At 37.7% G+C, this 15,779-nt stretch overlaps 1 protein-coding gene across 1 annotated transcript in view; it reads left to right on the top strand.

Moving 5' to 3' along the window:
- Positions 1 to 15,779, top strand: part of UBE2F (ubiquitin conjugating enzyme E2 F (putative)) — a 150,495-nt gene that overhangs the window by 118,926 nt on the left and 15,790 nt on the right. Inside the window, exon 9 of the mRNA XM_075069943.1 lies at positions 608 to 670. Coding sequence (XP_074926044.1) covers positions 608 to 670 — 63 coding nt within the window. The remainder of the gene's footprint in view (positions 1 to 607; positions 671 to 15,779) is intronic.

Raw genomic sequence — 15,779 nt, 5'->3', positions numbered from 1 at the left:
GACTCTGTCCTCCCCGTTTCCCCCCTAAAACTCTCTAAGGTTTTCATGTCTGTCAGATTCCAGACAACCAATCTCCCAACTCAGGAAGTTACACTGTTGCCTCTAATATCTATAACCAACAGTAGGGGCCGTCAGAGAGATTCCTCTGCCAGCAGCACCAGCCAGTTTGGGGGCTGATTTTCCTCTCAATCGTATTTTTCTATTTTTCCACTTTTCACCAAAATCAGGTGGGGCTCCGCCAATTGATACCTAGAACATTCCTGGAAATTTTGGACTTGATCAGAGGTGATAGTCAAAAATAATCGTGTGATAGCCAGACAATCAGAAAAATGCCATCAAGTTGAGTGTAGAGCCTTGCTTCACTTGGCCAATAATTAATCAAGGGTTGGATTGTGACCACCAGACTCATTTGAATTTACCCCCCATAGGATCTAAACCAGAGATCTGGAGGGATAAAAGAAGCAATGTCACTAAACCTACTGCATTTGCTGGCCTCATCTGTGTTTCATCACACTAAATATATTTTCAACCTCTTACATAATGTGATAACTAGATAGTTAGTTATTTTTTCTTTAAAAAAAAAAAAAATCTCCTGGCTCTTTTCCAGGATCTCTTGAATTTTGATGATCCTTTGAATATTGAGGCTGCAGAACATCATTTGCGGGACAAGGTGAGTCAGCAGTTTACTGAAAGTGTTTTGTTCCCAAACCAGTATACATCTTGTGCTTTAGTGTTCTAAATCAGTGCTTTCCTCGCCTTCTGCTAATGGGAAGATGAGTGACTCAATATACCGTTTTTTTAACAAAATGTAAGAAAACAAACTTCTTATAATAGCGATGATTCCAGTATATTGTGCTTATTTGTCAGACCATGATCTATCACACATATTTTGCTATGTTAAAACTTACCCAGATATAATTGATTTCACTCTTTCAAAGGTACACTTTCCATTAAGAGTCCAGTATATTCTGTAGATGGTCGTTTATGGTTCTGAAGCTGTTACCTCATACTGCCTTAAATATACATCACTGTCTTTGAGCAGGCCACTTCCTCTGCCTCCCCCAAAGAGACACCTGTTTCTTGTGTAAGTCTTACACAGCCCCTGCATTGCATGTTTTTTGTTAAGCCAGAGGGAACAGGAGGCTTTTAAGGATGGTGAGTAGTGTGAAAGCTGGCTGTTGGCCCCCCCTTAATAATTTACAAGCGGCCAGTGGGGGGAGGAGCAGTACACAGTACTGCTCACGGACACAGTAGCCTGAACTTTTGCACTATCTTTTCCTTTCTGCCTCAAAGCAAAGAAATCTTGCTTCAAACCAGTTTTTACTGAACAGATAACGGAAGCACAAGATTTTATATCTACCAATCAAGTGTTAACACGCAAGGGTCTTTGTCTGAATGTGTATAAAAGGTTTGTGAAATTTGTGTAAGACAGTCTTTTGTATTAAAGTACAAGGCTCTCCTTTTTTCTGCAGAATAAAGCATTTTTCCTTATCCCTGTCAGGCTGTTAATTGGCTCTCAGCTAGGCAGACCCAATATTTCTGTAACAGTAATCCTGCTCTTGTCAAAACAGTGCTCACTAATCCAATTTTTCCCATATAATATATCAGTGCATATTCCTGTGACACACATTCGGGGAGGAGAGAAACCAAACAAGATGTTTCTACTGTTTTGTGGAGTCTCAAAATTGTCTTGTTCAGCACACATTGTCTAGGGGCATGCTATAATTCATATATACATGCAGACTCTTCTACGCGTAGCAGCTTTCATTTGAACTAGTTTATAATCAATTTATCATGGAGGGTTGTTGAAGGCACTTGAGATCTTAGTGAGTCTTTAACATGATTTTATATGGAAGCTTTTGCAGAAGATTGGCTAGAGATGTCCTGCATAGCTTCAGTTTCCCATTTTAGCCTGAATAGTTGTACTTTTGGGGCCTTGGAGCTCTTATGGTTTAGTGTTGAATTGCAAATTAACCTCTTCTGGCTTTTGTTGTTGTTGTTGTTGTTCAAGTTAAGCACAATGATTAAAGAAATTCTCCAGATTAATAGTGATTGGAAGAGTTCAATTAAAACAAGAAGTCAACCAGCAAGTACAATTTCTTTAAGAGAAGAGCCAGTATATCTAGCTTAGTTTTCCCACTATTTCTTATAACAATGTAGTACAATAAATGCTGGTATTAATCTGTGTTTATGCTTTTTAGAAAAACAGAGTGGAGACACTCAGCATGAAATTGGGAAAGTTTTAGTCCAGCTTCTGCCCTGAGTTCTACTTTTAAGGAATTTATTCCCTAGAAATACGATAAAACCAAAAAGAGAATCCCTTTTGAGCAGAGGATGTCATGGAGCTTTACTGGCCACTAAATAGGAGAGAAATTAGCCATAAATAAAAAGACAAGAAAATAGAGCCAGTACATCTAAGAGAAAGTGAGCTGGATTCTCTTCCTTCTTATGCAATTTAAGACAGAATTGTTCACTAAGATATAGTCATTTAAATCTGTCTAAACCCTTTGAGGCAGTGAGGCTATACAGGTGTCCCTGAAAGTATAATTTGGCATGTCTAGAGACTTTACTGCTCGTTGTGAAGTGCCAGAAGGAAAGAATTCAGTTTGACTCTGATATTAGGTTGATTTACAATGATTTTACTACTCTACTTGCGAACAAGAATTTGCATAAAATATGCTGAGACTGTAAACATGGATACCCACAATACCATGCACTCTGAAATAAACCATGCCCATCATGCAATAATGTCTCACTCATCAGAGAATGAAAAGCCAAGAGTTACTATCCTGCATCTCTATAATTAGACTCACAAATTAAAATCTGTAGTGATACTAAGAAAATGCTTGAAAAAGCCCTGGCTGGGATGATTTAGTTGGTGTTGGTCCTGCTTTGAGCAGGGGTTGGAGTAGATGACCTCCTGAGGTCCCTTCCAACCCTGATATTCTATGAAATGGTAGTAATAGGATTTTCAGGGAAAGATTTTGTTTTAATAGCAATTGGGGAATGAGAGGTGGAGTCTGAAAATATATACTGCTATACCCCCCAGGCAGTGTCAAATGCTTCTTCAGGTGATTTGCAGTGCAGTTGTAGCCATGTTGGTCCCAAGATATTAGAGAGACAAGGTGGGTGAGCCAATATCTTTTATTGGACTGATTTCTGTTGGTCAGAGAGACAAGCTTTCAAGCCATTCAGAACTCTTCTTCAGGTCTGGAAGTACCTTCAGGATGCTGGAAGTACCTTTCCCAGACCTGAAGAAGTTCTGCGGGCTTGAAAGCTTGTCTCTCTCTCCAACAGAAGTCAGTCCAATGAAAGATATTACCTCACCTAAGCAGTCTTGGGAAGGTTTATGAAGTTAAAAAAAATTTTCATTTCTGAAAGAATTTTTTTTTCCTATTATGCAGAGGCTAATAATTTTTTAAACTACTTTATAGAAAATTTATAAATTTCCTACTCAGGTAGGTTGATTTGTTGTAGCAGTTGCATCTTTGGTTCACTTTTCATCATGTATCATGCAGAGGCTGCTTTAATTTATGAATATACGGCACAGTGTTGGAGGGCTTCTCAGGAGGTCCCTTGCTGACAGTGACACTTACTGAGGTGACTCGACTGCAGTAGCAGAGGATCTATACTAGCTAATGGTGCATCATAATCATCATGCCAGCAGCCAAGGTAGATAATGGCTGCCACCTGAAGGGAATAAAAAATGAATAGAAATTAATGTGCCCGACAAGCAACCTCAGAGTGGGAGATGAAGAGAAGTTTGTGATAGTTTGGTCTCTCTTTGGTATAGATGCCTCATGTAGTGTACATGTACTACCCTGAAGTTAAAACTCTTCAGTGTTTTTGTCCTGTCTTCTCATGTGTATTTAGAAATATTTTCATGCTATTAAGTTATTGAGAATTTTAATGAATAATTTTTACTAATGAGATACTTTTAGACGTGCCTTTAATTTCAAGGGTAGCTCTAGGGTCTGAAACAAATGTTTCAAGAAAAGAGCTTTTGTAGTAAGTATTTTGTGTGTTTGGCTTCCAGCAGCAACAGAAATGCACATTAAGCGTTCCCTTATGATTCGCTAAAGGAAGTGATAGTGTTTTATTGATGTCATTTCACTGGACTCAAATTTGAAGTGCTGAGATCCTCTTGCTGCCAATTTGGCTAAATATGCCTGCCTGATAGGAGTAGCAACAGCTAATTAAAAGCCAGCCTCTGGTTATTTATGTAGAAAAACTGAAGTTTATATATCTCATTAGGCTAGGTTACATCATAACAAAGATGTCTGCTCTCTGAGTCTGGAAAAAGTCCTTTAGTAGTTTGTGTTAAGGCACAGAATTTGAAACCTTACTATCTGATTCTTAGAAAACAAGTGTTACATTGTAGATATAAGCAATAAGGAAATGCCTCTGAATTTAAGGCCAGAAGAGACTGCTATAATAGTCTAGTTTCACGTCCTGCATAACAGAGACAATTAAACCTCATCCAGTAACATTTGCATCAAGCCCATAACTCCATTTGAGTGATAGTATAGCTTTTTGAAGGACATCCAGATTTAAAGACTTCAAGTGATGGAGACTCCACCATGTCAAAAGGTAAGTTGTTCCAGTGGTTATTTACCCTCACTGTCAAACATACATGTTATTTCTAATCTGAATTTGTCTAGCTTCGGCTTTTAACTATTGTGCCTTTTTCTGCTCAGTTAAAGACGACCCATCGACTATTAGAAATCTCTTCTCTTGCAAATACTTGTAGATTATCATCAAGGCACCTCTTAACTATCTCTTGCTTAAACTACATAGATTTAGCTTCTAAGTCTCTCACTCTAAGGCATGTTTTCCAGACCTCAGATCATTCTGTAGTACTTTTCTGAACACTTTCCAATTTTTTAGTACTTTTTTGGAAGTGTGGACACCAGAACATGGACGCAGTATTCCAGGAATGGTCTCAACTAATGCCACAGTGAGGGGTATTAGTACCTCCCTAATCCTGCTTAATATTTGCCTGCGTATGCATCCGAGGATTGTGGTTGCCTTCTTAGCTACAGCATTCCATTGGGAGCTCATGTTCAGATGTCTAAGAACCATTAATCCAAAGTCCTTTTCAGTGTCTCCATTCTAGGATACTGTCCCCTGTCTTCTAAGTGACCTGCATTCTTCGTTCCTAGGTATATGATCTTGCATTTGGCTGTATTCAAACACATACTGTTCAAATAAGCTCACTTTACTAAACAATCCAGATCAGTCTGTATAACTGACTGCTCCCTGTCATGATTTATCACTTCACCAATTTTGGTCATCCACAGATTTTACCAGTAGAGTTTATACTTTTCTTTCATATCATCGATAGTTTTTGAATAGTATTGGTCCAAACCTGTTGACTGCTGGGCCCAGTAGAAACATCAACAGAGCTGGGATTCTTTAGTTGCCCAAGGCAGTCTCTGTGACCGTAACTATTTGAATAGCAAGAGAGAAAGCTGTAAATTTAAGATCAACTACACTTGATTTTGAAACTGCTCCACAGGATCAACGTGGCTTAATTTCTATGACTTTTTGTTTAAACATTAGATGCTCCTGCAGTGCTTACTGTTATATGCACAGCAGGGCTTAAATTCAGTCAGAGCTATCAGGAGCAGAGCTCTGATAAATGTTTTCAGACAAATGGGATGGAAGCCCCAGAGCTCTGGGAAATACTCTGAGAATTTAAACCTGAGTGCACAGTGCAGCTTGGAAGTAAATCAATAAATGGCCTTGCATTGATTCACTTTCTATGGTAGCTGAAGAGAATGAAAATTGAAAGAGCAGTGGTATGCCTCTGTTGTAAATAGAAAACCAAAACAATATAATAGTTTGAGTACTGAATCCTATGCAGCCATATGTACTGTATATTATAGATACATTTATTTGTCATCTAAAACTTAGAAAATATTTAGCATAGGTACGGAAATCAAGAAAGTTTATGAACAAACAAGCAATTATTTGAAACACTCTTAGTAGTAGTAATAGTAAATAATTATATTCTGATGGCTCCCAAAGGCCCCAGGCATGACTGGGGCTCTGTTGTTCTGGGTGCTGTACAAAAACATAGAAAAGAGACAATCTGAAGGGAAATTCTTGTGTTCAGGCATCACAGAGGTGTGTGTTCATGCTGTAGAGCAAAATCTTCATTGAGTCCTATTTCAGACACAACTCCAAATACCTGCTTTCTATAAACCAGACCTCCCCTGTTCAAGTCTGCTCGTTACTTGATGAAGAGGTGATGATGATGATAGTCCTCATCATCAAATGCAAGGAGTATGCAGAATAAACATAAGTAACTGGAAGTATTAGCTCGTAAGTTAAATTATGACTAATAATGCCCACAAACAAATAGGTACTGCAGGTTGCTGACTGTGTATCACTGAAATTTGATTGTACTAAAGATGTTCCTTAAATAACATCAGAGCTAGCTATACTTTTGTCTCCTGGCTTGTTATGTCTCTGTTCATACATAGGAGGGGCATAGCAACTCTTAGGGTTTTAAAGTTTCCCTTGAAAATCCAATTGTTGGTTCCAATTGAAGAAGAAAAGCATTTGAAACAGAGATAAGTGTGTTCAAACATAGTTATTTCTTGATCTTTTTTCAGTGACTACCTTTTGAGATTAGTTTTCCTCATTAGATATAATTTAGCTAAAGTAGATTATTTTGCATTAAACTGCATCTGTTTTAACATGAAATCTTCTTTGATGCATCTGTATGAAAAGCACAGTATGGATGTAAATGCATGTGTTACAATACATTGAGTCAGTGATTGAAGCCTTTCCTAGGCAAAAGAATAATAAATTATATTCAGGATTTAAATACAGTTTATATGAGGGAAATGGCTCTGATTATCAATTTTTCTGTTTGATCTTTTAGTATGAACAAAAACAAATTTATTCACAGTAAGCACATGATCTTACTGTAACCCTTTTCCTACCACTCCCTGTAGCCAATGTTGTTTGTTACTGTCACTTCTTGTCACATCAGAACTTTAAAAATTAGAAGCCCTTTGGAGCACGTTCTTGTCATGATACTATGAAGCTGTCAACCATATCTCTAGGTGCTAAAAATACTAATAGCTTAAATCATTAAAGTACTCTTTTGGGTAGGTAGTCTACATGTTAATAGTACAGCTTTTTTTCCTCCCTGAGCTTTGAAACAGTAAAATATAAGTCTTTTTAATGTTATGAGGTTGATATTGAGTTTTGTCTTTAGAGGAGAAAATATGCATACCAAATCTCTGTGGGTCTAGTCCAAAATGTACTGATGTCACTGGAAAGAACCATTGATTTCTGTGGATTTGTGGCCGATCCTATAATGAAATCCCTCAATATGAAGGTGATCTAGAGTGCAGATTGATGTTTTCTTAAGAGATGTATAAAGTGAAACTAACATGAAAACTGATTGGTGCTTACTCCTACAGTCACCAGCCACCTGTTAGGATTGTGATAATTAGTGGGAAATAGTAGTTAACTTATGTGTTAGCTGTCTACAGTGCATCTTTCTTATAATCAGACAAGACATCAGCTTCCTTCGTCTCCACCCTCCAAACAACACCACTTTAAATTAATGAAAGAGGGGCATTTGGAAATGACTTCGGGCTGAAGTATGTTTATTTACTAATAATCTAATTCTTCAGTTAAATATTGGATGTGCTGATCAGTTAAAACAATTAGATCAACTATTGTTCAGTTGCTACACTGTAATATGTGATGTTGAATGGAGCATAGACATTAGTTTTTTATTAAATTAACCCCTCTGATTTATTTTTCTCTTTTGAGCTATCTGGATTGGAATTCTGCCATTAATTTGAGGCTTATGTAAAGTCTGAATAAAATAATTATTAATTTGTAATGTTCTATTCATTATTTTCATTGTCCCTTCTCTTTATTCAATTTGAATATGATATATGCCGTACGAACCAATCTTGCATTGAAAACCATGCAGGTACAGGCTCTACTCACAGAGTTCTAGGTACAGGATCAGAACCTTAGTGTTTAGGAAGCCTTTAGGGGTAGCAGGGTAGGTATCTCTTTTTTGAGAGAGAGAGGGAGGGTAGGAAGTGGAAGTTTGTAGCCTGACAATGTCTCATTTGTTCTTGGCTACATTTTAATCTAAGGTATTGCATGCTCACTACCTAATTTTTTCATAGTTGGTTTTCCCTATTAAATATATGGAGAGCATTTAAAAAATGAAGAACACACCTATATGTCGAGTTATAAGGAATTTCATAGCAGTAGTTTAAAAAAAAAAAAAACAACTTTAGACACGTTGGATGTCTGACAGCATTTACAGTCTCCATTTAGGATTTGCATATTAAGTGACAATGGAAGAATTGAAGCTTGAAAATATCTGTTGTATAGTATTTTAGATGTCTGAGTGGAAAGTCTGTAATGCTTTTTGTCTTTTATTAATGTCAGAAATGCATAGTGATCCTATTAGAACATGGAAGACAATATTTCATGACCATCATAAAAGGCAAAGCGGCATATGGGATATCAAGATAATGTTTTTCATTCCTTTGGTGTGCATTAACTTATTTTATTTAAAACTTTTTGGTTTGTCTTTTCTGGGAATTGTTTATTCACAAGTAACTCAGTCTCACATCTTCAGTCACAGCGCTAAGATAATTAGGTTTGTGGAGGAAATGATGATTGCAGTTGAAATGAATTATTTTGCAAAGTAAACAAGAGCATATGAGAGTACTGTAATCTAATCACCAGCAATGTTTTCCTAATATGTAACATATTTGTATGCTAATAATAGTATGTGCCTTCACTGTTGATTATATTAATTTTGACCCACTGTTATTCCATAAATCATCGAGAAGGTAAAACTGTAAGAGTAATAAATAAAATTCACCATAAGAGAGCTTTTCTCCACTTTTCTGAGTATAGTGTTCTGAAATGTATAGAGAAGTGCCTAACTGTATATGAAGAATTTTGAGACTGAAACTTGATTTAAAAGTGCATATTAGTCAGTTAACTATTTTATTTTTCAAGTTCAATTGTTTAAAAGTTAGTGATGACTCAAGGCAGCTGGAAATCCAGTCTCAGAATATAAAATATTCTGAAAAATAAATGTTTTAACTCATAATTTCAACACAGCATGCCTTTAAAATGTCTTTTACTTAAAGTCCCCTTCCTACTGAACTCCCTTCTACAGTTCTTTCAAATAAGGTTATGTGGGAATAAATGAATCCTAGAAATATAGGGCTGGAAGAGCCCTCATGAGGTCATCTAGTCTATCCCCCTATGCCATGGCAGGACCATCCCTGACTGGTGTTTGTCTAACCTGTTTTCAGATGATGGGGGTTCCAAAATCTCCTTTAGAAGCCTATTCCAGTACTTCATTATCCTTACAAGTAGAAGGTTTTTTCCTAATCTCACTTAAATCTCATTTGCTGCAGATTAAGCCAATTACTACTTGTTTTGCCTTCAGTAGATGGAGAGAACAATTGACTATAATCTTCTTTGTAACGACCCTTAACATATTTGAAGATTGTTCCCCCTCAGTTTTCTTTTCTCAACATTAAACATGTCCGCTTCTTATAATAACTTTCCTCGGAGGTCAAGTTTTCTAAAACTTGGATTATTTTTGTTACTCTCCTTTGGATTTCTCCAGTTTATCTACATGTTTCTCAAAGGATGGTTCCTAGAACTGGATATAGTACTCGAGCAGAGGTCTCATTAGTGCCAAGTGGAGCAGGACAATTACCTCCTGTGACTTACATATGACAGTCCTGTTAATATACCCTAGAACAATATTTGCTTTTTTCGCCACTACATCCCATTTTCAACTCGTATTCAGTTTGTGACTCTCATACAATTTATAACCTCCAGGTCATTTTCAACATTACTACTGCCTAGCCAGTTGTTCCCCATTTTATAATTGTGCAATTTGATTTTTTTTCCCCTCTTAAGTGTAGTAGTTTGTATTTGTCTTTAATGGATGTTTGACTGTCCAGAATATGAATATATTCTCTCTACTAGCAGAATTAACAAAGGTTCTTAAAAGGTTAGTGCACTCTTTGGCCATTCCTCAGTTGTCTTTGCAAACTATTGATCCACCATGGATCAGGATATGGTATTCATCCGGATGTTGAGACTTTTTCTCTCTGTTTTGTTAGCGATCTGTTCCAGCAGTCCCACAGGTTCTTTGGTTCTTCAGGCTTTAATGGGGCCTCCTGTTGAGCTCCAAGGGAAGACTTTGTTATAGTTATTGTCATTTTAAAACTGCCTTCCCGCTTGCTACCATCTCTGCTAGATGTATTGGGGAATTCAGCTTCCTTGTTACCTCTGCCAGTTATCTCTGTTATCTCTGCAGTTTTTCCCCTTTCCATCTTCTACCAATATCCTTTCCCAAGGTGAATACCAAATTCCATCTCAAAAAGCCCATTGTCATCCTTAACATATGTCCTAATTCAGTAACGTCCCAGCATGGGAAGTTACACCTGTTAGGTGTTTTGAAATTTTACAAAAGCAGAAAAGCAACAAAAATATTTGTCTGCTTTTAGGGTTGGTTCTTTAAATGCTGGATGAATAGCATCATAATAATGTAACAAGCCAAATCTGGGGCGGGGGTGGGGAATGAAAACAAGTAATAAAACTTCCTTGTGTCTGATTTAGTGCCATAACGCACAATATTTAGATAGTCATAAACATGACTTTTTCTTAATGTTCTGAGGAGGGCAAACACCTTTATCAAACAATGGCAAGAATCGAACTACAAGGGCTGTACTACTTGCATGTTGGAAATGTATTCGTAGACCTCATTGAAGGTGCTTAGGACCTTGCAGAATAAGAATCTCAATTCCCATTTGAAATAAAACCACAATTCTTAATAGAGGGTGCGCAGCCTCCTGAGGATCCATAGGCAGGTTCCAGGGGTCTACCAAGCAGGGCCGGTGTTAGACTGGCTGAGGCTCAGGACAGAAAGCTGAAGTCCCATTGCAGTGGGGCTGAAGCTAGAGCAGGACTGAAAAATAGTTGTGGCACAGGTGGCCTGTGGAGTAGTATGTCTGGGGGGTGCAAGGGAAAAAAAAGATTGAGAACTCCTGAAATAAAAGACCACATTCAGCACTTCGCTCTGATTTTGCTCTGATTGTATTGCACTGATTTTTCCACACAATACTGTAAATAAACTGTCCTCCTTCTAATTCAGCCTGTCACATCTACATGTATTACAATATCCCTGCAAGACTAAAGCACGTCTTCAAGTGAGAATGTCATTCATATCTTGCTACACTATGTAAGGAAGAAAGGGCTAATTACAATATGGAGAGAGAAGGAAGCTGTTAATGATGTTTTTAAAATTGTCCAACATAATCTTGCATAAATGAATGGAGATGAAACAAAATGTAACTTGATGTTTACTGAAGAGATGTTGTGTAATATCTGGCTTGAAGGCAATGGAAATAGCTTGGTATTTGTTAATTGTATTGATAAGTCATGGGACTTGGTATTTCATGTTATCAACCTGTTTCCTGCTGAGGGCTTGTCAATGGCCTTGAATTCACGACTTACATCTCTGTGCTGCTTGCTTGAATTGTTGCCTTTGTCTAATTTATTTTCTAATTTCCTGAGACATACTAGCTTTCTTTTCTAACGTGGCAAGGCAATAGATGAGGATACATCTGTCAGAGAATATGTAACCTTCAAATATGGCATGCACAATACAGAAAAATAAATGTCTGCAATGAAAACCTCAAAAACAGTAACATTAAAGTTGACATTAGCATATCTATTACAGTTAAAGGTTTTCTGTTCAGATACAGCAAGTTTACAAAAATCTTCCTTTTTTTACACTTTCAGATAAATCTCTTACTGCAGATATGGCTATATCAGTATATCAACGCTTCCTTCCCTCCCCCTTTACCCACTCCTAAAAATTCCCAGCAATGTTTGGCAAGGCAATAATCCTGAGTTTTAACATTGTGGGGTTAAAAGAAAATTAAAAACTACAAAACTGGAAACGATTCAAATAGCCTTGTATTGAGTGCTTCACGCTGCCATGTAGAAGGTTTAGATTTTTGACTGTGTTCTCCTTGGGGCACTATAGAGTAGGATTGCCTTGTATTGTTCTGCAGTGGCCTCTGCCCCCGCCACCCTGCACTCACTTCTCAGCTGAAGTAATGATGAGCTCTACTGAGAGCCTTATCTCTAGTTTCTTAGATAAAAGAAACGTCTGTCTGATAACACACTATTGAAGTTGAGGGCATCTTATATATAATTAAAAAAATAAAGAATACCCTCAGGTCTTTCATCTGTGTCCTATCAGATGGTCTACAGATATTTTTGTCATTTAACTACTGAAAGAAAAAAATCTTCCTTTCCTACATTAGAGGCAATCAATTTAACATGGTTAATTAATGCAAATTATTATAAGTGGTAACAGGTACAGAATTTCAGGGCACTTCAAGTTCCAAGTAATATTTTTAGATGAGATTAAAAATATTTAGGATTCAAAAATGTGATTGGCTATGGAGAAAAGAAAATCCACAGATAGGTTATAATTTGGTCCTGAGGACTATAAATGCGGTTGTGATTATAAAATAGAATCCTGTTATAGAACTAGAGTCTTTGTATATAGCTGAGAGTAAAGGAATTATCAATACTGACAAACCCAAATTTTACTTCTCCATTTATCCAAAATGAAACATTTCAATTTTAAGAAGAAATGTTCCCATGTTTGGTGTGTGTCTCAGTTGTGTAGCTGAAATGTCAGCATTGGTGTTGCTGTTCCTTTAGAAAGCTATTGTGTTTTTTTTTTTTCTACCCTTAGCTTTTATAATAAAAGTTGGATATGATTTTGGCGACTGTCAGTCCTGGACCTCTGCAGCAAAACACACACACACGAAATGAGAAGTGAATGATTAAATACTCACCTAGCAAGCTTTTTTCTAGGCAATTTGCATGATACAAGAAGATAGGTAACTTGGTTCTAGATTTTTATTTATTTTTTAATGTAGCTGTAAAAGAAAGACTGTCTGTCTTGTTCTTCCCTCCCACCCCTTGTATATCCCAGTAAGCAGAAGCCCTGAGCCCTTTAAGAGTGAGGCTTCTGTCTTTAAAGGTAGTTTATTTAATGCTTCTTTCAAAATTTGTCCTGGGAAGTCACTAGCAAACATTCAGTTTCTTTTGTCAGGTGAGGGGAGAGAAGTAAGAACTTGGTTCAGTTTCACTTTATCAGAAACAGTATTTTATTATTAGGGAAGTTTTGTCAAACTACCTTATTACATGTGGATGAGATGTCAGAAGTGCCCAGTGTTCATGTTTCAGGCTGGATTTTCTGAAGAGCCCAGCTCCAATTTCAGCACCTAAGTAAATTGGCCAGATTTTCAAATACTGTTTCAGCAGCCAGTAACTCCTATTCTCAGTGTTAGTTTCTGGGTGCTGCCACTTTGAAAAAAAATTCAATCACTTATTAAGGCATCCAAAGGAGAGCTACTGTGTGCTGTCATCTTTTGAAAATTTGATTCTCCACTGCTAGTATCTAGGTCATTTACCTGTCTGGTCGTTGCTATTGCTCTGATATTTCCCTCCACCAGCTCCTGTTTTCGAACAGGAAATGGAGGCCAGGGATGGATAAAAACAAATCTATGTAATCCCAGGCTAAGTAATTTTGTTAAAGCTCTTGGAGGCTTTGTTAGATAATCTGTAACTATCTTTATAAAAATGGAGGTGGAGGGAGTTGCAAATAAAAACACTCACCCTTTAACAAACTGGGCTTCTCAACAGCAGTTCTCAAGCCTCCCAAGGGAGGGGTGGGAATGTGCCAAGGAAAGTGAGAGTTGTGTGTTTTGGTGTATTTTTTTAAGAGCTCTGGCTGTCAGTTCCAGGTGGCTGGAGTTTGTGCATGAGGGCTGTGCACACCCAGGAGGCAGGGATAAAGGGGACAGCCGGAGCCCCACATCTCAGGCTCTCCTTCTGCCCTCCCCTCAATTCCTCACCAGGAGGTAGCCCGATCTTAGGCTCTCCTCCTTCCTCCCCATCCCACCCCCATCCCTCACGTGGAGGCAGCGGGAAAGTGATATTGGCAAATACCAGTTTTCACTTTGCCCCCCTTACTTCTCTGCTGCTGCTGTTGGCATGGCACTGCCTTCAGAGCTGGGTGCCCAGCCAGCAGCCACTGTTCTCCATTCTGCTTTCAGAGCTGGGAGGTGATATATGTACTTGTGGGGATAAACGACTACAGACACAAAGAAGGGAGGCCCAATCAAATATGTTTGAGAACCACTGCTGTAAAGGAACCTTGCTTGCAACCAACATCATGCTTCCACACTGATCAGGGTGTTAGTGTTTTGGTTTGGGGGTTTTTACCACCAATGGTTGTGCATTTTTTGTCATGATGTAATTACAAAGAAAGACATTAACATGATTTTGTTAAACAGGCTCTTGTAGGCACAAATTTTTCTGACCTTTTTTCAGGACCTAATCCTTAATTCTCAGTATTGCATACTAATTGCTGTTACAGCACCAATAGAAAGCTGTGTTCCTGTAAGCTTTCTTTAATGATAATTGAGGTCTAGGCATGTAAGTGCCTCTTAAATGATTGATTAAATTTTCCAGATTTACAAAAGCAGGAGTATGTAATGAATTGAAAACGCATATATTTCTTATACCTGCTGCTCCAAATACATGTACCCTATTAACTGCTTTTCCGAAAATGTTGTCTTAAATTATCACCTTTGCTCCCTCTTTAGAGTTTAACTTCTAAAAAATTATTTTCTGCGACATACGCTAGTTTTTGAAGATATTAAACAGGATTTTCTCCCCCCACTGTCCATTTTACACTTCTACATGATCTTGCAATTATAATGCTGAATTTCTGACATCACAATGATTCCATGGAAAAAAATTAATGTCACAAACACAAGATTATGACTTTACTAGAGGATCAAATTAAAAGGAGACGAGTTTGGGGAAAGGTGGTGGCCTTTCACAGTACCTGCAGTAATAGCAAAAGAAAATAGCTGCTGAAGCACATTATTTGAAAAAATGTCTGGGCATGTGAAAATTCCTCTTAAAGGCCTATATTTCAGCAGGCCCTTGGATTTTTTGCCCTCTTTATCAAGCTGCCCGGAAACATGCATATACTGTGGAAAACTGAATGGAGTTATTTCCCTTTTTTCTTTTAAAAGTGACTTTAAGATTTGGTGAGGATGAGGAACTCTTGTAATTAAAATCAACCAGTAATGGTATCTATGGAATTGAAACCTGCATTTTGTGTTCATATGAACCCACTGCTTGTATACAACCAACCTAGTTTTTTTAATTTTTCAGTAAGTCCAAGAATACTAGTGACAGTTTTGGATCGTGTAGACTTTCCCTCTTGTCCTGTGCAACCACCACAGGAAATATGGAGTTTGGAACTATCTCAGTGGCTTAAAGTCTAGGCTTCATGCTACAGTGGTAGCATGTGGAGTCGCAGTTACACATCACCTGAAGGAATCCACAGGCAAATGATAACCATTTCTGTCTGGCTGATTTTCTGTGAACCTCCAAAAGGGTTTTGTGTGATTAATCTGATTTGGGCTTTTCCCCAGCACGAAGATCAAATAACCACAGCTGATAGACCACAGTGGTGTCTTTACTTTTGTATTTACTATGTGTTAGCCCATCAGATTATTCTCTGAGACATTTCTGGAGGAGACTAGAAGGGCTAGGGAGGGAATGCCAAACTGAGAGGCCTTTATTGGAGCTAGCTGAGGATATAGAAGTAGAATCTTCAGATATTTTCATATGTCCAAGATTCGATTTCA

This window comes from Chelonoidis abingdonii, chromosome 10 (genome assembly GCF_003597395.2).
Source record: "Chelonoidis abingdonii isolate Lonesome George chromosome 10, CheloAbing_2.0, whole genome shotgun sequence".
NCBI lineage: Eukaryota > Metazoa > Chordata > Testudines > Testudinidae > Chelonoidis > Chelonoidis abingdonii.
The sequence above is the reverse complement of the archived record's forward strand: the minus strand, read 5'-3'. Positions and strand labels throughout refer to the sequence as shown.